We start from the raw sequence: 23,050 nt of genomic DNA on the forward strand, positions 1-23,050 counted from the left end.
GCGCTGATTAGGCCTCAACTGGAGTACTGTGTCCAGTTCTGGGTGACACATTTCAGGAAAGATATGGACAAATTGGAGAAAGTCCAGAGAAGAGCAACAAAAATGATTAAAGGTCTAGAAAATATGACTTCTGAGGGAAGATTGAAAAATATTGGGTTTGTTTAGTCTGGAAAAGACAAGACAGAGGGGACATGATAATAGTTTTCAAGTACATGAAAGGTTGTTACAAGGAGAAGGGAGAAAAATTCCTCTTCTTAACCTCTGAGGATTGGACAAGAAGCAATGGGCTTAAATTGCAGCAAGGGAGGTTTAGGTTTGAACATTAGGAAAAACTCCCTGTCAGGGTGGTTAAGCACTGGAATAAACTACCTATTGAGGTTGTGGAATCTCCATCATTGGAGATTTTTAAGAGCAGGTTAGACGAACACCTCTCAGGAATGGTCTAGATAATACTTAGTCCTGCCATGAGTGCAGGGGACTGGACAACTTCTCAAGGTCCCTTCCAGTCTTTTGATTTTATGATTATGCAAAATGGAACCACTTCAGCAGGAGACACGGAGACCCATCCCAGAGCAGCCAATAGCAGTGGGGTTAGGGCACTCACCTGGGTTCAAGTCCTTGTTCCAGAATGGGAATTCAAGCCTGGGTCTCCCACATCCCAGGTGAGTGCTTTAACCACTGGGCTAGATTTTATAAGGTCACCCCCCTCCACCCACCCGACCTCCTCCTCCTCTTTTCTAAACGGTGCCTAAATCCCCTTGTGAACCTAGCCTGAAAAATCAAAACAGTTCATTTCGATATTTCTGAAGTCATTTTTTCATTTTGACCAAAAACAAGGAGCCAAAACAGACATGAATTTGCAAGATGTTTCAGTCAACTCAGATGTGCTTTTTTCAGTGAAAAAAATGTTGAGTTGGGTGGAATTTTCAGACTAGTCATTATGCAAGTTTCCCTCATAGAGCGTTACCAAATCATTTCTCCTGTGCTCAGAGGTCAAAGGCATTATAACTTCACTGCCTATCCCTCCTTGTCTCTTACAGTGTGTACTCGATACATTCACAAATCCTATTGGGAAATGGTCTGTGTTAACAGCTATTTGCTGACTCATGGTATTTCCATATTTTCTGAAAAGAAATATTGATGACCTTAGTGTAAACAAACTCTAAAGTGCTTAAATGTTTCCAGCAGTCCAGTCTTTGTAGCTTTAATTGGCTCCCTGGCTGAACTGACCAACTCCTGCTGAATTATGTTTATCTGCAGTTTGGTGATAAAGTTCTCTTTTAATTCCCCATTGAATAGAAATATTTAGGGCAATGCCACAGCTGTGTTTACTCTCACACTCCACCACAGTTATGTAAATACTGCATATGGAACTATTTCTGATAAAGCCCATACCAACCCAAAGGAATTATATGTTAGCTCTAGATGGCTGCCAAGATGTGCGGTCTCTCTCCAGATTGGCAATGCATATGAATGATATCACATTTTCTCAGAGATCATTTGGCAAACCTTATAATAAAAGAATAATTTTCTCTCTCTTGCAGAGTTCCAGTGAGCCAAGGAATATCTCCCAGCATGCCTTTTCCTACTTACAAAACATGGGTTCGACAAAACCTGAAACCTCTAAATGCTGCAACCTTGCAATAAAAAGAACATTCACTCCCACCTGAATTCCAGAGCTTTTATTTTATAGAGGGGAAGATATCTAAGACAAACACCCAGTATACTATATTAATCACGTATCTGATAAGATCTCACTGGAAAAGAGTGTTTGTTTTCTAAGAACCACCTTTTGTCAAATCACTTGAGGATTTTCCCCTCCTACATCATCTTAGGGCCAAATTTTGCACAGATTTACATCCTGTACACTCTCTCATGGATCAGATTCAGGAGTCTGTTACTCAAATTAAAGGGAATGATAACTTCATTGCAATTAACCATGAGTGGAATCAACAGAGTTCCTGAAGTCAGCAGAACTACTCTGGATTTACACCACTGCAACTGAGAACCGAATTACTCCCACTGATTCCAGATTTCCGTGGGGTATACAGTCAGCACAGCATTTGATCATTAGGGCCCATTTCTTTTCTCAGTTACCCTTGTGCAGCCTGCTTGGATCAGTGGGGAAATTTTGGTGCATTTCTCCAATGTAAAGAAGGCCATTGTGTCCCAAGATCTCAGTCCCCATCCCACTCCAACACATAATGTTTCCCTCTGACTTCCCAGGTGGCTCCATTGGCAACAAGTGCTGTTAGGGTTGTGCCAGTTCAATTCCAGCTCTGGTATCAGGGGACTTAACTAGGAATAAGTTGTTGAAATTAAGAAATGGAAAATTTAGGTTTCATTTCAAGGGAAAAGTCCCAAAAGTCCAACCTATTAGACAGTGGAATAATTTCCTAGGGAAGGTCGTGGAAGCCTCATTACCTGACATAATTAAATGTGGACCAGAACAATGTTACAGGGTGAGATAATCTAGGCCTTTTCCATCTGAACACTCTGTGATTCCATGATTGTCACAAGAATGCCAGTTGTGCTCAGTATTTAACAGTTTCTTGCTGACTTGCAACTAATGCCAGTTAAGCTGAGGATTTGTATGATGTAAGATACCTGTTAATTGGGAACTGGACTGGACTGAGATGCCCAGCTATGGTAGAATTTTGCCCTGCAATAAAAATGTGTACTGACACCGACTGATCTACAAATCCAAACTAACCATTTACTTTATCTAGAGCGGGTAATGAAAGACATCAATTTAAAAAAAAATATCTACAGACATTAAGCAATTTTTTCCCCCTTTGCACAAAACTCTTATCTTCTTCCCTTCTCATGCTCTAGTCGTAGTAGTGCTGAATGCTGAGAGTGATATCCAGTCCAACCCTCATTACTATGGGTAATTGGTTTAAGTACTGAACCAATGAACCGAACTGTTTCAGGTACTGGTGAGGTCAGTTATTTGAAAAACCAAGGAACAGTGGAGTGAATTTGTCACAGTGAGTTTAGTGTCACATCACAGAACAAAATCAGAGACACTGCAAGATCTTGCCTGTACTCTGGACTGAAGCACCTTTAAAGCTTCCTGATATACAAAGCCAGTGTGTTTGGGGTGAGAACCTAGAGCACAGCTCCTTGAAGCAACTAGCTGTCAATGGAGGGAGAAAATATATGTGTTTTGATGAAAACAATACTTTAAAAATCTCTCACAGAAGTTACAGCTATCCTAAAACCATTGCCAAGTTCACAGAATATAGTGTGTCCAGTTTGTGGGGAATCTCCACTAAGTGAAGTGTGACTATACTACTGTACCGTACGTAGTACGATCACTTTATTCAAGGAAAATCTTAGAGAATATGGGACAGAATCTCATGCCAAAGCACGCATATAACTTCCACTGGCTTCAGTGGAAGTTAGATGAATTCTGTGGTGGGAAAATAGGGCCCCAATTAAGATAAATCAGGCAGCAAAGTCACAAGACACTGAGGTGAAAAGCGGGACTCCGGAAGCATCCATAAAACAGCTGAGGAAAGCAGAAGAATGAGGATAGTCTCCAAGAAGACTGTCTTATTAGTCGACTGCCTGCCATAAAGAGATTACTAGAAGAGCACACTCCAATTCTTTTAATTTTACACTCTTTTAAGATAAAAGGACAAGTGCCTCCACAAAGAGATCACTAATGAGCTGTGCAGAAAGGTTAAATAAAAGAAGCAAGAAGAAGAAAGGAACATCTGAAAGAAAAAAAAAATCACAAAATTCCCTAGGGTTCAATTCCTGGCAGCACGGTCCAGTAGAAAGAGCAGTAGCCTGGGAGTCAGCTCTGCCACTGACATGCTGTGACTTGGGACAAGTAATTTCACTTTTCCATGCCTCAGTTCCAACATCTATAAAATGGGGCTAATGATACTGTCACATCACACCCACATTCTTCATAGAAATATGCTTATAATATGAATATGGCATAACTAAGATATGTTTTATGCAAGATGTGTCATGTAAAGTATCATTGAAAAGGTTATGATTTACTGAATATGATTATCCTATTTGTACGCATATATCATTTCTGTACCTGAAGTTAGAAATATTGACTATGTAACAATTACAACTGTGTGTGTACTTGGGGGAACGCCAGCCAGACAGCAGGCAATCAGCCTCAATGGGCTATTTAAGGAGGACAATAGAACCTTGAAGATACTAATCTCCCACCTTCCTAAGCAGCTTCCTGGGATGCTGCTTTGACACTACAAGGTCATATGTTGATGTCACCTGGTACAGAGTACCACCTTGGACACTGCTGGTATTTTTCCACTGGAAACAAAGCAATCCCACCTCATGTAAATCTTATTTAAGGCTGGGAAGGCAGTCAATCAAAGCTCTTCTCCATTGCTTCCCCGCCCAAGAAGGAAGACTGCTGAAAGCACCCGAAGAGACAAAGGAACTAAGCTGGGGAAAGGCAAGGGCTTAGTCCAGGACGAGACAGGGGTCTAGCCTGTGAAGAGAAATAACTGGAACTCTAAGCTGCGAAAACTCTGTAACCCACCTAAAACAACGTTTAGGGTGAGAAATTATTATTTGTAACCTGTTTCTTTAGTGAATCAAGCTAGGGTTGGGTGTTTTGTTTTATTTTCTCAGTAATCTGCTTTATTCTGTTTGCTATCACTTATAATCACTTAAAATTTACCTTTTGTAGTTAAACTTATTTCTTCTTTATTCCAAAACCCAGCTTGTGCAATTCATATTGGGGGTGGGGAGGGGCAAAAAGCTGTGCATATCTCCCTCCACATTGAGGGAGGGGGCGATTTTTATGAGCTTGCATTCTACAGAACTCTCTATACAGCGCAAGACAATATTGTTTTGGGCTTTATACCCCAAAGGAGGTGTGCACGTGAGTGCTGGGTAAATCCTCTAGCTGAGTCCTCCCACAGAGAGCTGATCACAGACTCTGTGTGATTCTGCAGCTGGGTGTGTCCCTACCTGCGTGTATGCTGGAAAAGGGCTTAAGAGCCTTTCACAGCAGCATCAGTATAAGTGCAACCCGGGTTGGTGGGACAGGTGGTCTCAGTGGGACCCCAGCACATCTGATGGCACCCTAAAAGGGGGGTCCAACCCATCACAGATACTTCTCCTCCTTTGTAAATACACTACAAAAAAAACCCTAGGTAAGTGCTAAGTATTCCTATCCTCGTGTGAGCAAATATAACAATGTCAGTCTAACTCCCTCATACTGTGATCGCAATCAAAGAAAAAGGGACTTAGTATGAAAACTGTGTGTGTGTGTGAAAACATGAGTGCAGTTAAGTGGCCATAAGGAGTTAAGAATAGCTGGGGTTGTATGTGTAGATTCCAGTAAAACAATTCCAGCAATACGAGCCCCCACCATTAGCTGTAACCGAGTCTGTAGTTCCCACACGCTTTCCTTTTATGGACACGGCGGGTCATTTATTCTGATGTAACGTTTATGTAGTGCCATAGAAAAGCGCAATGCTTTACAGAGACTCGGAGGGCCAGTTCATTGCACTGCACCTGCAGTTATTTACACTAGTACAAAATGAGTGTAAAGTGGATGCAAAAATGCTACAAAATCAGAACATTAGCATTTTGCATTGGTGCGAATCAGCAGTTCTCAAGCAGGGGTCCAGGGCCCTCTGGGGGGCCCACGAGCAGGTTTCAGGGGGTCTGCCAAAATAAACCAGAGAACAGGGCCAGTGTTAGACTCTCTGGGGCCAAGGGCAGAAAGCTGAAGCCCGAGCCTGCCTCCTGGGGTTCAAGCCAAAGCCTGAGCAACTTAACTTTGCAGGGCCCCCTCCTGTGTGGGGCTGAGGGCAATTGCCCTGCTTGCTACCCCCTAACACTGGCCCTGGTTTTTAATCTACTGGATATGCAGAAAAACAGTTGTTGTGTCACAGGTGGGCTGTGGAGTTTTTCTAGCATGTTTGAGGGAGAGGGGGCTCAGAAAGAAAAAGGTTGAGAATCCCTGGTGTAAATGACTACACAACTGGCAGGGTAATGGCAAACCAGGCCCACAGCAGGCTCAGCATCCTAAAGATCTTACACTTCACAGTACAGAAAGGCTCCCATTGTCTTCAGTGAGCAGTGGATCGGGCCAGATGTTAGTTACAGGACTGGATTTAAGGATTAGGGGTCCAATGGGTAAATGAACTGATGGAAGCAGAGTGCTCAGGTTAACTGGGCTGCAGAGTGGGAGGAGGAGCAGTGAGGGGCTGGAAATCAGAAACAGCAAAGGTTGAGGCTGAAGAGGCAACACAGAGGGACTCTAGTGAGCTTGGAGCAGCTAGTGTAATTGATCATCCTTCCATTTGGCAGCATCGTGTGTGTGTGAAGAACATAAACATAGTTTATGTGTAGTTTGGCATCAGACTTTCTATATACAGACACACACTAAAAATACCATCCACTTACTCTGTCTCATTCGTCTGTATTTTTCTTTTCCTTCACTCCACTCTTCCTTTTGGCTGTATCTTTCCTTCCTTTTTCGCGTTTTCTCTTTAGACCATCTTTTAGAGTTGTATTACTACAGATCAGATCCCCTAACTTCCTTTCACACTTTCCATCCCCCTCTCCCTGGCTTGGATTGTCACCCTTCCTCCTTAGATTTTGGTTGTTCTCCTCGTTTCCTGTTCTTAACCTCTCTCTCTCCTTCCACTGTGTTCTCTCCATGTCTTCTTCCTACATTTTTGTTCCCTTTCCCCATCTCCACACCCAATTTCTCTCATCTCATTCCCCGATTCACTCCTCTACCCAGTGCCTCTAGCACTAGTCTTACCCCTAGAGATGGTTGAAAAATGGGAGCCCTCCCCCAATAGAAAATGGACTTTTCATCAAAAAGCCCATATCTTAATGTTTTGGGCCAGAAGCCAAAACCTTTTGAGGGTGGTTTTTCTGTTTTTTGGGGGGGGGCGGTTGGACAAAACATCAAAATTTTCCATGGAGACCAAACACTTTTCACAAAAAGGTTTCCATTAATCAAAAGTCCAATATAAACTGCAAAACAATTTTGGCAGAAAATTTTCAACAAATCCTAGAGTCTGCTGTCTCACCATCACAGCCCACCGCCACAGACATTCAGCCCTGCTCACACCCAAAACCACAATTTATTCCACCTGCCTCTCTCTCTCTCACACACACACAGACAAACTTGAAGTTTTGTTCTCTTCTCCCTCTCAAATAAGGAGAGGGAAGTATGGGAGAACATGGCTCTCTTTCCCTTCAAGATGAGGAAAGAGTAAGGGGAGGCGCCCGGGTTTATAATAATCCTAATTTGCCTCAAGACATGTTAGATTTCATTAAATGTACAACCAGCACAGCACCCTTTGGCAGTCGGTGTGAGCTGTATTCCTCAGTCAGGATCATTTCTCTTTCTCAAGGTCCTACTTCGCACACAATGTTAAACCATTAAAAAGAAAATACTGTGGATAATAAATAACTGCATTACAGTCTGATGATTAAATAATACTGAAGTTAGAGCTGCGAGCAAGCTGGAGCCATTATTTTAATATGACCTTGTGTCACTTTCATTCAGGACCCAACACTGTAGGTTTTGGAAACTTCCTTCCCTTATAGAGAGGCATGTGTCACTTGCTGTGTTTGATAGCTTAGGAGAGTGTCCCCACTTCACAGCTGGGCTCTCCCTTGGATCTGCAATGGCCTCTCTCACCCTATGTCTTCTCCTAACTCCCCCTCAAAGTGTTCTGGGGCTTGGTCCTCCAGCCAAGCCACATAAAAGCATAAACCCCTTCTGTAGTAGTCCAAATAAAAGTCCAAACAAATCTTCAAACTAACAGCCTTCCTGCCCCTCTTCGGCTTCACTGTAGTTTCCTTGTCGGCTCTACCTCAGGGCTTCCCCTGCAGAAGCCTGGCCCACTTCTGTAGAGTTCTCTCTCTATTGTCTCCTGTCTATTAAATCCTATCCCAAGGGTTCTCTCTACCAGAGAGACCTGTCTCCTCCATTGTCTCTCCCCAACTGAGCTTCTCAATCTACTTACAAGGTTTATCTCCTCTGGCTAGAAGGCAATAAGTTAATTATCCCTCAGGTGTAGAGCAGAACAGCTAGTGGGGTTAAGCCCCATCACAGACAGATTATGCCTTTCCATTGTGCTTGGTGGTCTCCAAACGCCCAGAGAATTGTTTCTCAAAGCACAGGTTGAACAGGCCTAATATGGTGAGTTTAATACACAAGACAATTCAGAATTAAGGCTATAACTGCAGCCTGACCTTATTCTTAACTTATCTTCATTTGTGTGCAGGTACCATAAAGCCTCCTAATAGTGGGTTATCTTACATAACACATGTTAGCCTAGCACAACTGGGTGATTTAAGGATGATGGGATGGCAGACTGGAGTTTCAACTGTAATGCTGTCAATTTCACCCTTTTATAGATTTAAATTAGATCCTTTTAAGTTGTTTTATTTTAATGTAGGGCAGGTTGGGTATGTCCCCCCCTAGTTTGTTATCTGGTTAGATTAATATAAAACACAATCCACCAGAAAAACAGTAACCAAGATTCCAAATGTAAATCAGGAGTTTGACTCTAATACGTTCAATAGCTTCTTCAAAGGACTTCTTAATAAATAGCAAAACATGTCTGTGCCAATAATCTTACTTATATTATAATTAAGTTCTTGAGTCCTTTCATTCCAGGATATCCAAGTGTTTTAACAACCATTAGTTAAGGCTCACTATAGCTCTTTGAGGTAGGTAAGGCATCCCCATTTCAGAGACGACTTGGCCAAGGTCAGATAGCAGCTCTGTGACAGAACCAGGAACAAGACCCAGGTCTCCTGATTTCCAGGCTTCTACATTCATTCTTAGACCATACTAATAACATAAAAACACTATCTCACACACACAAGTCACAAGCTAACAGCAACAGGAGTATGAAGAGAAGGTGAATAAAGCAGACTGTTAATATTTATGATTTGTATTACCACAGCACCAAGGAGCCCTGGGAATGGACCAGGACACCTTTGTGCTAGGTGGTGTACAAACCGAACAAAAAGACGGTCCCTGCCCTAAAGAGCTTACAAGTATAAGACAAGAAACCACAGATGGGGGAGTACAAGGAAGCAATGAGGCCTGGTCTACTCTTAATAATTAGATCAACCTAGCTACGTTGTTCAGGGCTGTGAAAAGTTTTGTGCCCTGAGCTCTGTAATTAAGTTGATCAACCTCCCCCCGATGTAGACGAGGCTAGGTCTATAGAAGAATACTTCAAAAAGAATTTGTCCTACCTACCGCCCCTTAGAGAGATGGATTGACAACATAGCTGGAAAAAAACCCTTCTACACTGTAGTGCCATAGCTGTAGCGGCTGTAACGTTGACATGCCCTGAGACAATATTAGTTCGCATGATAGGCAGCGGTCTCAAGTTGTTTGTGTGCATCATGACAAAGGAGATATTTAGGGAGGGGTTTGAAAGAAGATAATGAAGTAGCTTTGCAGATATTCATGGGAAACTCCTTGTAAGCGTGATGGGAGTAAGCAAGAAGCTGCCTGTTGGAACATTTAACAAGTGGACAATGGAAGCCAGCATTGGAGGTGGGAGTCAACAGCTTGATAGCAACTAACAGTTGATAGGTAGAGTGGGGATAGGCTATGAAGAACCTTGAGAGAGAAAACAACTAGCTTATGTTTGATGTGATAGAGAAGGGGGAGGCACTGGAGAGGTGCAATGAGAAACGTGACATATTCAAAGTGATGGGCTAGGAAAATAATATTTGCAGCAGCATTCTGAATACACATGATCAGGGCAAGGCTGCATTTGTGACAGGCAAAAAAGAGATGTTGCTATAATCAATATATGAGATGATGAGAGCCTGGATAAAAGTTTTAGCTATGTGGATGGACAGGGAAGGCCAGATCTCAGAGATATTATCCAGAAAGAATTGCCAAGATTTAGACATAACTTGGATGTTTCTCAAGGAGCTGGCAGTTTCTCAAGACAACAATATTAACAGCACAACAGCAAACTATCCTGATGCAAACAGTAAGAACAGTAAGAGGCCAATATGGCTCCATAGGGAGCTGTTTAATGAGCTGAAAATGAAAAAGGAATCCTACAAAAAGTGAAAACGTGGTGTTGGGAGCGATTGGGGATTGTTATCTGCCCCCAGCAGTACTGCCTAGTGGTGGTACTCTGGGCTGTGTCACCCGGCGGCTGGAGTCCACAGCTACGTCGCTCTGCAGTGGGAGTCCACGGCCACATCGCCTGGGGGGTAAGGGAACCCGGGCCCTCCCTGCTCCATCAGTTTCCAGCCCAGGGCCCAATGAAACAATTATTTGAAATGTTCAGCCTAGGGGATGGGCTCCCCTACGCCTGAGCCACTTCCTACTCTGGCTTCTCTTCCTTTGTTAGAGTTTCTGGTTCGCCTTTCAGTCCCTTACAGTCGTATCTCGATGTCATCAACCTCAACGACTTAAAGGCCTGGGGCTGGTTGGCAGCGAGGCCTGGTCCCTGCCACATGGGGCTTCAGTGCCTTTTCAGCAGGAGCCTGCAACACACAACCGCTCCGACCACCCTGACTGAGCTAAGCTATTCCCTTCTGAGCTCAGCCTTCACTGTGAGCATGCCTAGCAGGGGCGGTTGAGTGGGGTTTTCTGGGCTCAGAGTTGCTCCTCAACCCTTTTCTCACCAGTGTGGAGTTTGTACTCCCCATCACACATGGACAAATTGCTGAGACAGAGTACAAAAGACTAGCACAAACATATAGGAACAAAATCAGAAAAAGCAAGGCACAAAATAAGTTACACCTAACAAGGGACACAAAAAGCTTTAAGAAAAGGTTCTTTACTTAAAAGCAAGAGAAAGATGAAGGAAAGTGTAAGGCCTCTATTTAGAGGGAAAGAAGAGCTAATAGCTGATGATATCAAGAAAGCTGAGGTGTTTAATGCCTATTTTGCCTCAATCTTTGCTAAAAAGGTTAATGGTGATCAGATACACAATTAATATTAACAACAAGGGGGAAGGAACACAAGCCAAAATAGAGAAAGAACCGGTTAAAGAATATTTAGATAATTTAGACATATTTAAGTCAGCAGAGCTAGATGAAATTTATCTTATGGTACTTAAGGAACTGCATGGAGCAATCTTGGAACAGTTAGCAATTATCTTTGACAACTCCTGGAGCAGTGGTTTTCAAACTTTTTTTCTGGCGACCCAGTTGAAGAAAATTGTTGATGCCCACGACCCAACAGACCTGGGGATGAGGGGTTTGGGGTGCAGGAAGGGTCTCCAGGTTTGGGGGGGGGCTCAGGGCTGGGGCAGGGGTGCAGGGTTACCTCGGGCAGCTCCCGGTCAGCAGCGCAGCAGGGGTGCGAAGGCAGGCTTCCTGTCTGACCTGGCACCACAGACTGTGCTGCGCCCCAGAAGCGGCCAGCAGCAGGGCCGGCTCCTATGCGGAGGCGGATAAGCGGCTCCGCACAGCTCTCGCCCACAGGCACCACCCCTCCCCAGCTCCCATTGGCCAGTTCCCAGCCAATGGGAGTGTGGAGCCGGTGCTCGGGGTGGGGACAGCTCATGGAGCCCCGTGGCCCCCCCCACCTGGACCTACTGCTGGCCACTTCCGGGGCACAGTGTGGTGTCAGAACAGGTAGGGACTAGCCTGCCAGAGCCGGGCAGCACCACCAATGGGACTTTTAATGGCCCAGTCGGCGGTGCTGACCAGAGCTGCCATGACCCAGTGCCTTACATTCTGCGACCCAGTACCAGGTCGTGACCCGCAGTTTGAAAACCACTGTCCTGGAGGATGGGTGAGGTCCCAGAAAATTGAAGAAGGGCTAACATAGTACTTATCTTTAAAAAAGGGATCAAAGAGGACCCAGGGAATTATAGAGCAGTGAGCCTAACTTCGATACCTGGAAAGATTCTGGAACAAATGATTAAACAATCAATTTGTAAGCACCTGAAGGATAACAGGGTTATAAGAAATAGCCAGCATGAATTTGTCAAGAACAAATCATGCCAACCCAACCGAATTTCCTTCTTTGACAAGGTTATTGTCCTAATGGACGGGGGGGGGAGGGGGAGGGCAGCAGAAAACAAGATATATCTTGATTTTAGTAAAGCTTTTGACACAGTCCTACATGACAGTCTGATAAGCAAACTGGGGAAATGTGGTCTAAATTAAGTTACTATAAAGGTGGGTGCACAACTAGATGAAAGACCATACTCAAAGAGTAGTTATCGATGGTTCACGGACACATCTAGTGGGGTCCCATGGGGTCAGTCCTGGGTCTGAAACTAATCAATATTTTCATTAATGACTTTGATAACGCAGTGGAGAGTATGCTTATAAAATCTGCAGATGACAGTAATCTGGGAGGGGTTGTAAGCACTTTGAAGGAGAGGATTAGAATTCAAAACAATCTTGACAAATTGAAGAATTGGTCTTCATTCAACAAGATGAAATTCAATAAACATGAGTGCAAAGTACTAATCTTAGCAAGGAAAACTCAAATGCACAACTACAATATGGGGAGTAACTAGCTAGGTGGTAGTACTGCTGAAAAGGATGTGGGGTTATAGTGAATCACAATTTGAGTATGAGTCAACAATGTGATGCAGTTTCAAAAAAGGCTAATATCATTCTGGGGTTTATTAACAGGAGTGTCACATGTAAGACATGGGAGGTAACTGTCCTACTCTACTTGGCAGTGGTGAAACCTCAGCTGGGGTACTGCATCCAATTCTGGGTGCCACACTTTAAAAAAGATGTGGGCAAACTGGAGAGAGTCCAGAGGAGAGCAACAAAAATGATAAAAGGTTTAGAAAACCTGACCTATGAGGAAAAGTTAAAAAAACTGGGCGTGTTTAGTCTTGAGAAAAGAAGTGTGACTGGAGACCTGATAACGGTCTTCAAATAAGGTAAGGGCTGTTACATTATATATTTATAAATATATAAAGAGGATGGTGATTAATTGTTCTCCATGTCCACTGAAGGTAGGACAAGAAGTAATGGGCTTCATCTGCAGCAAGAGAGATTTAAGTTGGCTATTAGGAAAAAATTTTCTAACTATAAGGGAGTTAAGATCTGGAATAGATTTCCAAGGGAGATTGTGGAATCCCTGTCACTGGAAGTTTTAAAAAACAGGTTAGACAAACACCTGTCAGAGATGATCTGGGAGGTTTACTTGGCCCTGCTCAGCAAAGGGGGCTGGATTTGATGACGTCTTGAGGTTCCTTCCAGCCCTACATTTTTATGATTCTGTGTCAGGACTTAAGAGAGAGGCCCAAATTGAAGATAATGCCCAGATTATGGGCCTGAATGAAAGGCAGAAAAGTGGCGCTGTCCACAGTGACTGAGAAAGTAAGCAGGGAGGGGAAGGATTTGGTGGGTAGGGAGAAGTTTAAGAGCTCTGTTTTAGTCATGTTGAGCTGATGGCTAGACATCTACGAGTTGTGTCAGAGAGAGGGGCTATTTTAAGTTGGACAGGAGTAGTCTGGAGTAGAGAGGTTGATCTGTGAGTCATCAGCATATAGAACTGTGGTTGCAGATGAGATTACTCAGAGATATGGTTTAGAGGGAGAAAAGAAAGGGACTCAGATCAGAGCACTATGGAACCCCCACAGAAAGGGTGAGGAGGATTCTCCAAAGGACATGCTAATGGAGCAATTAGAGAGGTAGCAGGAGAACGAGGAGAGGATACGGTTACAGAAGCAAAGGGAGAAATGACAAAATTTCAACAAGCAAAGCATGGTCGACAGCATCAAAGGCAGATGACGGGCCAAGGAGGATGAGGATGGAGTACTGGTTCTGAACATTTTAAATTGATGCTATCTATTAATAAGAAAAAAACAAGCACTCTTAGAAAGCATGGCAGTACACCTGATAGCCAAACAAGATTGTAGGAATTCTAGGCAAGCTGTAATTGTGCCCAACTGAAATGATTTAGGGCTAGATCATCTCTTCTTTTCACGCTCAGAGATTGGTATATGCTGTATCCCACCAAACTTGTATTGATTTTGTTAGAAATTCTGTTAGTAACCAGCAAACTGCGTGCCACTGGCTGTTGTGGAGATTACACCCACGCAAAGTAAAATTGTTTCTCTCTCAATTAAATGATGATCCACAGAGAGACAAAGCAAAGTAAGACTGATTAAAGTGCTTCTTCACGATAAAAGCCATTACTCACTTGCTGCAACTTGGTCATTCTTAACTTGCACTGTATGCAGAATACACTGCCACAGAGGGCCGGATTCTCTTCCCACTTACACTAAAGCAAATCCACTGGCTGTAATTGAGTTACACTGATATAAATCAGGAGTACGAGGAGAATCCAGCTCCTATTTTGTAACACCAACTATGCATTTTTTTGGATACATGGAAAATAGGGCTGTGAGCATGTTTCATAATAGTAAGGTTTTCAAATCTTGGTGAGTGTCCTGGCCAGCTTCCCATTCAGGTAATTACATCTGTGTGATTTGGCTTCTTAAATCTGCCCTAAACCTCAAAGTTACAGAGACAGACACATTCCACCTCCCCACCAAAGCAGGGAGGATGGGACACTCACCTAGATCACCCCTACCCCCCAAATTTGAAAGAACAAGACATGCACCCACCTTCACACCAACACAAGAAGCAGGAATGAAACATGAACCAGCCTTTCCCCTGTTCTAATGATCAGCTGCATGGATATGGCCCTGCAAAGCTTCAGGGATCAAGAAAGCCACGTTTGAATCCCCCCACCAAAAGTCTTAAATTCTCATGAGCTAGTGCAACTAGTGAAACTGAGAATCCAGGACCGATGTTAGGTGCCAAGCTACATGCTCTCCTCTCTTGTGGGTTTTATTAAAAGTACAGCACTCCCACTGTGAAAACACATATTTATAAAATGACTAGACAACACTTACAATGAAAGCTGACCTAATAAAACAGTTCATTGTTTTCTAAAACAGCTTTATTCAATATCACGTTACTGTGCCCTGACCTCTGCTAAAACATGATCATATTTTTATTCAGTCCTCCTCCCTTCACTGCTTGTTTATTTCACTCACCCATTCTGCCTTGTCATTAAGACTGTGAGCTCTCTGGGGCATGGGATGTATTTTACTATCATAGAATCATAGAAGATTAGGGTTGGAAGAGACCTCAGGAGGTCATCTAGTCCAACCCCCTGCTCAAAGCAGGACAAACCCCAACTAAACCATCCCAGCCAGGGCTTTATCAAGCCAGGCTTTAAAAAACCTCTAAGGATAAAGATTCCACCCCCTCCCTAGATAACCCATTCCAGTGCTTTACCACCCTCCTAGTGAACTAGTTTTTCCTAATATCCAACCTAGACCTCCCGCACTGCAACTTGAGACCATTGCTTCTTGTTCTGTCATCTGCCACCACTGAGAACAGCCAAGCTCCATCCTCTTTGGAACCCCCCTTCAGGTAGTTGAAGGCTGCTATCAAATCTCCCCTCACTCTTCTCTTCTGCAGACTAAATAAGCCCAGTTCCCTCAACCTCTCCTTGTAAGTGATGTGCCCCAGCCCCCTAATCATTTTCTTTGCCCTCCACTGGACTCTCTCCAATTTGTCCATGTCCTTTCTGTAGTGGGGGCCCCCAAACTGGACACAATACTGCAGATGTGGTCTCACCAGTGCCGAATAGAGGTGAATAATCACTTCCCTTGATTTGCTGGCAACGCTCCCTCTAATGCAGCCCAATATGCCGTTAGCCTTCTTGGCAACAAGGGCACACTGTTGACTCATATCCAGCCACATCCTCTGTCACTAGGTTGCCTCCCCCGTTCAGTAAGTGTCCCACACTTTCCCTGACCACCTTCTTGTTGCTAACATATTTGTAGAAACCCTTCTTGTTACCCTTCACATCCCTTGCTATATGTCTGTACAGTTGTCTATGTCATATGTCTTCACTATACGTCTGTACAGTTTCTAGCACAACTGGGACTCAACCTGGCTGACACTTCTAAAAATAATTAATAGCAGCAGCATGACTGGATATTTCCTCTTATAGAAATGTCCTATGTAATTTACCAGAGAATAAACTTTCTAAAGCAATTTTTAAACTTACCGACGGAATTCTACATTAGGGTTCTAATCCTCTATTCAATCACTAAGATGGTTTAAAAATTCTATAACAAAAATGTTATTCTATATTATATTCAATGAGTATTTTCAGTAATTTCTGTAGGACCCAACTGGCTTTACTATTATCTGCCTAAATACTATCACTCTGTGCAGGTTGCCTAGCTAGCTATGTGTCACTCGCTGCTTGGCTGGATAGTTTTTACTCACATGCGCAGGGTCTAACTGATTGCCATTTGTGGGGTTGGGAAAAACTTTTCCCCAGGATCAGATTGGCAGTGACCGTGGGGGTTTTCCACCTTCCTCTGCAGCATGTGGCATGGGTCACTTGTCAGGATCACCTGGGTATATCTCACTTAATTCCCTGCCATTGCAGGGACCCGGCATTGGTGCTCCTCAGTCTCTGCTATTCTCTACCATGTGACATAATAGTAATACTGTGGTCTAATTTTGGTTGTTGGGGGGTGGGGGCGTGTCCTGGAAGATGACAGTGGCCTGTGATATAAAGGAGATGCTCTGGTAGCCCATCTAGGCTTCAACTCTATGACTCTATGTCACTGTGAAATTGTCCTTAACTCCCCTTTCCCAAAGGACCCAGTGTTACAAATACTATGCTTATAAGTAACTTTATCCTTGAGAGCCGACCCACTGAATTTACTCTTTAGGATCACACTGCTTAGTCCAGCTGAACTGCTGCCAATGGGTAAAGTTACTCATGTGCACCAGTGTTTGAAGGATTAGGTTGAACACATTTTGTTTAGTTGGATAAATGGCAAGCGGGGGTTTGAGTCAATGCAAAACAGCAGAAACCTGAATTGATTCAGCTTGGCCTCATCAGTCATTTTATCCAGCATGTGTCACGTCTTTTGCATACTGAGCCCATAAGTGTTTTTGCATCAGGCGCAAAAGAAGCTTTAAAAGCAGAAGAAAACAAATCTCACCTAAGGGAACTCATCAGAAATTGACGAGAAGGTTTGTTGTGCTGCAGAAACATTTACTGCTTAGCGATATTAATAACTTTTCCCAGTCTTGAGTTACTGGGTTGGGAGGGGGAATTTTTCCCTTTGAGGCCTGACAATCTCTAGTACTGCTATTGTATATGACACTTGTCAATAAAAGTGAAGGCAAACAGGCTGCAGTGGTAATTACCTCAACCTAGCTTCTTCCACCCTAAAATATAACAACACAGGCTCCTGTGTCTGGACCAGCATGAGTTAGATAAATAGTGCTAAAATGCTCTTTATGTTTCCTCCTTTCACCATGTTTGTGTTTATTAAAAATACTGCAAAAAGAACAGGAGTACTTGTGGCACCTTAGAGAGTCTCTAAGGTGCCACAAGTACTCCTGTTCTTTTTGCAGATACAGACTAACACGGCTGCTACTCTGAAACCTGTCATTAAAAATACTGTCCTACTCCCTCAGACCTTGGATTGATTTGTATTGTATAGGATATATTTTTCCTTGTGCTGATGTCTTTCAAGTAGCAAAGAAAATCATACACCATCCTGCTAACACTAAACTAATGCACAGAAACGTTAGGAGAGAGAGAGAGAGAAAGAGAGAGGGATGGGCCTGTAACAATGCTCTGGGTCTGTTTTTTTGCAGGGGCTGAACCCAAGACCTGTGGATCTAAAAGCATGTAGCTTTACTGCTGAGCTAACAGGAACAGGTACATTAGACTGTTTAAAGGCAGTCACAGACTCATGAACCTCTTTACATGGTCCAGTCTCTAGAAGGAGAGAAAGACCCTATACAGGCCTAAACTGGAAAACCAGACCTCATATCTTCTCCGTATCTGAGAAAATCTGGTTCTAAAAATCAAACTTCAATTTTTTTTTAAAAAGAGGTATTTCCTTCTCAGCCTCTTTCAACACAGGGGAACAACTGTGCAAAGTAAAACCAGTTCAGCAGAAATCATTCGATAATCTAGCCCCTCTAGATGATCTACAAAATGGTTCTACTGCACAGCTGTGTCCATGTTGTATGCAGACCTCTTCACAACCATGTTTGGGCTTAGCCACATTTGAAAGCGATTTCAAATACATTTTCAAGTCCTAGTATGGAGAGGGCCCTAGTGCAGGCTTTGGCAGCCAGCTGATTCTGCTATTATAAACACTACGGTAAAGTTACATCATCAGTTATAGGATCCATGTGTGTTAGGGAACTGTGTTATAAAACAGTAGTGCACTGAACATGCTGTAACATAGTGTGGTCTTGCCTGTGCTTTAAGAATGTTTTGGAATCCAGCTACTGTCCTGGTCTAAGTTACAAAGGGTACATCGTCTAACTTGCATTATGATGTCATTCCACTACGGAAAACTTCAGTTCTGATATTCAGATATCTAAAAAAAGAAATTATGCTCATGTGACCCACAATATTCTGCGATTTCAATGCTCTTGTCAAGTGGCAAAGAGACCATTTGCTTGTATGGAAAAATCCAGCATAGGGTAGTGTGAAATTTTGCATGCTGGCCTACAGTAGAAATCAGAAGTCACTCTTTCCACAGGAAACAAAAGCAACCGGAACAGAAAACCATGCTAATGAGTGACATGGCTCTCCCACGCATTATTTCTTAGTAACACCAAAAACTGCACGTTACTACCATATTTTGTCATGGATAAAACTTGTATACTATTTACAAAGTATTGTGTACAATGTGATGTTGGTACCGCAAAATGGTTTTTAAGCAAATTTTAGGGTCAGGGTTGTGGTAGAGGCCCAGAATTACAACACAGCGAAAGAAGATTAGGCCTCAACTGGAGTATTGTGTCCAGTTCTGGGTGACATTTCAGGAAAGATGTGGACAAATTGGGAAAAAGTCCAGAGAAGAACAAAAAATGGATAGAAGTCTAGAATACATGATTTATGAGGGAAGACTGAAAAATCTGGGTTTGTTTAGTTTGGAAAAGAGAAGACTGAGAGGGGATATGATAACAGTTTTCAAGTACATAAAAGGTTGTTACAAGGAGGAGGGAGAAAAATTCCTCCTCTTAACCTCTGAGGATTGGACAAGAAGCAATGGGCTTAAATTGCAACAAGGAAGATTTAGGTTGGACAGTAGGAAAAACTTCCTAACTGTCAGGGTGGTTAAGCACTGGAATAAATTGCCTAGGGAGGCTGGGGAATCTCCATCATTGGAGATTTTTAAGAGCAGATTAGACAAACAGCTGTCAGGAATAATCTAGATAATACTTAGTCCTGCCATGAGTGCAGGGGACTGGACTAGACCTCGAGGTCCCTTCCAGTCCTATGATTCTAAGAAGGAGAAAACTCAAAGAATCTAAAACTAACATGCGGAAAATATTGTTATTCTCATAGTGGTCCATACAATGGGAATGGAGAGAGTTCCCCCCCCCCCATCAGGCAGCCTGTGATTGGGAGAACTGCAGGCTGGAAGGCTAGTGATGCAGCTGCCAATCTCCATTTTAAAAAACAAAAAAACCCAGCATTCTAGAGTGATGGGTCCAAACCACTGCACACTGCAGCAGAGACAGCTTGCAATAGTGCTTTGGGTTGTTACTGCAGAAAACTGGACTACTCTTTTATAAGGGTTGACTACCACTAACCTTGCCAACAGCCCTTTGATGAGTTGGGGACCAGGAAAGGAAAAATGAAAATAGAATATCAGGGTTGAAAAGGACCTCAGGGAGGTCATCTAGTCCTACCCGCTTCTCAAAGCAGGACCAATCCCCAGACACACTTTTGCCCCAGATCCCTAAATGGCCCCCTCAAGGATTGAACTCACAACCCTGGGTTTAGCAGGCCAATGCTCAAACCACTGAGCTATCCCTCCCCCCATAAGTGAACCATAAGAGCAATATGTACAAAAAAAGGAAGAAAAAAGTGAAAGAAAAAAACCTAAAAGAACAACAGAGCTAGAAGTGGACAGGAGAGGTAGAGAAAATTAAAAGAAAACAGCCAAAATAGAGGAGCCCTTCCAAGATGCAATACAACGGAGCCGGGAGCATGCATCCTTCAAACCATCATGAGGGATGGGAGTGTCTCCAGCAAAAACCAAAAGCATGGGGAATCACTGCTTTACACAAACACCACCTCCTCATTCCACATGAAACGCTAACTCTGAAACTGTAATTTTCAGTCCCTCCGATATGTAAGTGCTGAGAATCAAAAAAGTTCCAAGCAACTTCTTTAAAAACTTGTGTGCTAGAGAAGAACAAAAAGCCCATTGTTTGGATGGAAGAATTGGTCTCTATTTCCACCCCCTCACTGACTCTATTGGTCCTCTCTGTTAGCAGCTGTTAAAATAGACGATCACTGAGCGTGCTGGTGTGATGCAGCTGTTCCACACATGTTATAAATAAGGGCCAGTAAGCTCATCTTATTTTTAGCATCGTGAAAAAAATTAAAAAAGCCACAGAAAATCCCCATTTATTTTCTCAAATGTAACCTCTCTCTCTCATTCTCCCCTTCAATAGTCAGAGTTGCATTTAACTGACAAGACAATTAGGCCACCCTTAAAAAAAAAAAAGAAAAAAAGAAGAAAAAAAAAGGGCAACTTTTTTCCTTGTTGTCTGATCTTATTTATCTGATGCTGCTATTAGTGAGTGGGGATTCTTCTTCTTGAAGAAAATCATACAACTGTGCTAACAGCAAAGTGTTAATTTGTGTATTTCTTATGAAAAATATTTGATTGTGCCATCAGAGCTTTTTTCCAGTACATACCCCAAAGCTGATGAATGTGTTTTTACCACAGCAATCTCATCGGTGTTATGAAATGCTTTGTTGTGAAGTGTTTGCAAAAACACTTTGAGATCCTCACATGGAAGGAGCTTTGTAAAAGCCAAGGGCCAGATTATTATCTCAGTTCAATGGAGTTAGACGTAACAAAGAATCTGATCCTCAGTGTTATCGTTCACAGTATTCAAGCTTTATAGTTAACAGCTCTAAGATGAATAATAGAATAGCATGTTCTAATGCAAAAAATTAGGCCAAGACAAAGCCATAGCTTACCTGTTTTCAGGATCCGACACAGCCATGTTGCGCGTCACGTAGCACATTTTGAGTGGAATTGTTTTTTTGTCTCTGTGGATGACGAGAGAAAGCTGTGACAGTGGGTCAGAGGATACACCTCCCAACCGTGGCGATTCAGGTGGAGGCGTTTCCCACCCAATTTCTGAAACTGGAGAACCTTTCTTCACATATGGGGTTGCTTCTCGCATGTACTTCACTATAAAAAAAAAAAAGCAAATAAACAAACACTCAATAGATGTTTAGATCCAATGTGAATTCTAACAATTATTACTATTTATTGTTTCTATTGGGCTAGCATCATTGTGCTAGATGCTGTACAACCCCATAGGAAGATACGGACCCCACCCTGAAGAATTTACAGTCTTCTTCAAAATGACACAATAAGTTGGTGTAACAAACAAAAGAGGGACTGAGAGAAGGAGAACAGAGGTAACAGCAAGAAGACTAGGTAGATTCACAGAAGGGACCATTATGATCATATAGTCAGATCTGCATAACACCAGCCATAGAACCTCACCCCATAATTTCCATATCAAGCCCATAACTTCTTTTTGCACTATAGCATATCTTTTAAAAATATAATCTGGCCTTGATTTAAAGGCATCCAGTCTGTCTTGACTTAACAACTTCAACCCCCCACACCCCTAGGTAAATTGTTGCAATGGTTAACTACCCTCACTATTGAAAATTTGCACCTTATTTCTGGTTTGAATGTGCAGTGTGGTTATAGCCATGTCAGTCCCAGGATATTAAAGAGACAAGATGGGTGAAGTAGACCTGAAGAGGAGCTCTATGTAAGCTCGAAAGCTTGTCTCTCTCACCAACAGCAGTTGGTTCAATAAAAGACACTACCTCGCCCACCTAGTCTGAATTTGTCTAGTTTCAGTTTCCAACCACTAGATCTCATCACACCTTTTTCACACTAGATAAAAGAGCTGCCTATCAGCCCTCTCTTCCCAGTGTAGGTACTTGTAGACCACGATCAAGTCACCTTTTCACCTTTGTGATGATTTGGAGATATGTCTGTATAACCTATGAATTCTGGGTGATACTATGAAGTAGCATCATGAAATTCCTGTCTTTTTGAATGTGAAATTCCACCCTGGTTGGCATGGGCTGTATCACATCCTCCTAGAACAGATACAATGGGGTGGCACTCAGAACTCAATGATCCTATTCAGTTTCAAACACCTTGGAACAATGGGTGAGCTCGAGCCTAGGAAAATCAAACCTATAGCTATGTCTATACTATCACTTCTGTCAATATAACTTAGGTCGTTCAGGGGTGCGAATAAGCCACCTCCCTGAGCGACAAGTTATCCTGACCTAAGCACCGGTGTGGACAGCGCTACCTCGGCAGGAAAACGATGCAGCTGCGCCACTGTAAGCTCTCTAGTGTAGCCATAGCCATAGTTTACACTACAAATTATTTTGTGAATAATCCACACCCCGGAACGACGTAAGTTATACCGACCTAAGCGCCGGTGTGAATAGCACTATGTCTCCTGCTGACACAGTTACTGCCTCTCACGGAGGCAGGAGTTATTAAGCCCACAGAAGAACTCTCTCTCATCGGCTTTGAGTGTCTTCACCAGAAGCGCTCCAGCAGCGCAGCTGCATTGGTGCAGCTGAGTCGCTGTAGCGTAGACATAAGGTATGTCTATACTGCCACTTTTGTCAGTATAACTTCAGTCGTTCAGGGGTGTGAAAAAAACAATTTTTCAACTGTAGACGTGGCCTAAATATTTTTTTGAATGGATTATTTTCAAACTAGAGTTTTTCAAACTACTTATTGAAAATAAGTTCCAATAGGTTAGTAAACTGTGTGCTGGTGATGTACCAGCACTTGGCAGCCAAAAGAAACTTTGGGCCCAATACTGTAGCTACTGCATGCATGCAATTCCCACGCTCTTCATCGGGAGCTATGTGCATAGAGAAGCAATAGGACTGGGCCCTCTAAAATTAAGAAAAGAAGAGAGGGGAAAAAACTGAAGTTGGAGTCAAACCTTTGGATCG

General features: G+C 42.9%; 1 protein-coding gene across 2 annotated transcripts in view; it reads right to left on the reverse strand.

Moving 5' to 3' along the window:
• SNTB1 (syntrophin beta 1) overlaps positions 1-23,050 on the reverse strand; it is a 156,645-nt gene that overhangs the window by 67,383 nt on the left and 66,212 nt on the right. For both annotated transcript variants that reach the window (XM_024217013.3, XM_024217012.3), the window contains exon 2: positions 21,014-21,230. In XM_024217013.3, coding sequence (XP_024072781.1) covers positions 21,014-21,230 — 217 coding nt within the window. The remainder of the gene's footprint in view (positions 1-21,013; positions 21,231-23,050) is intronic.

This window comes from Terrapene carolina, unplaced genomic scaffold (assembly GCF_002925995.2).
Source record: "Terrapene carolina triunguis isolate 2854851 unplaced genomic scaffold, T_m_triunguis-2.0 Scaffold58, whole genome shotgun sequence".
Lineage (NCBI taxonomy): Eukaryota > Metazoa > Chordata > Testudines > Emydidae > Terrapene > Terrapene triunguis.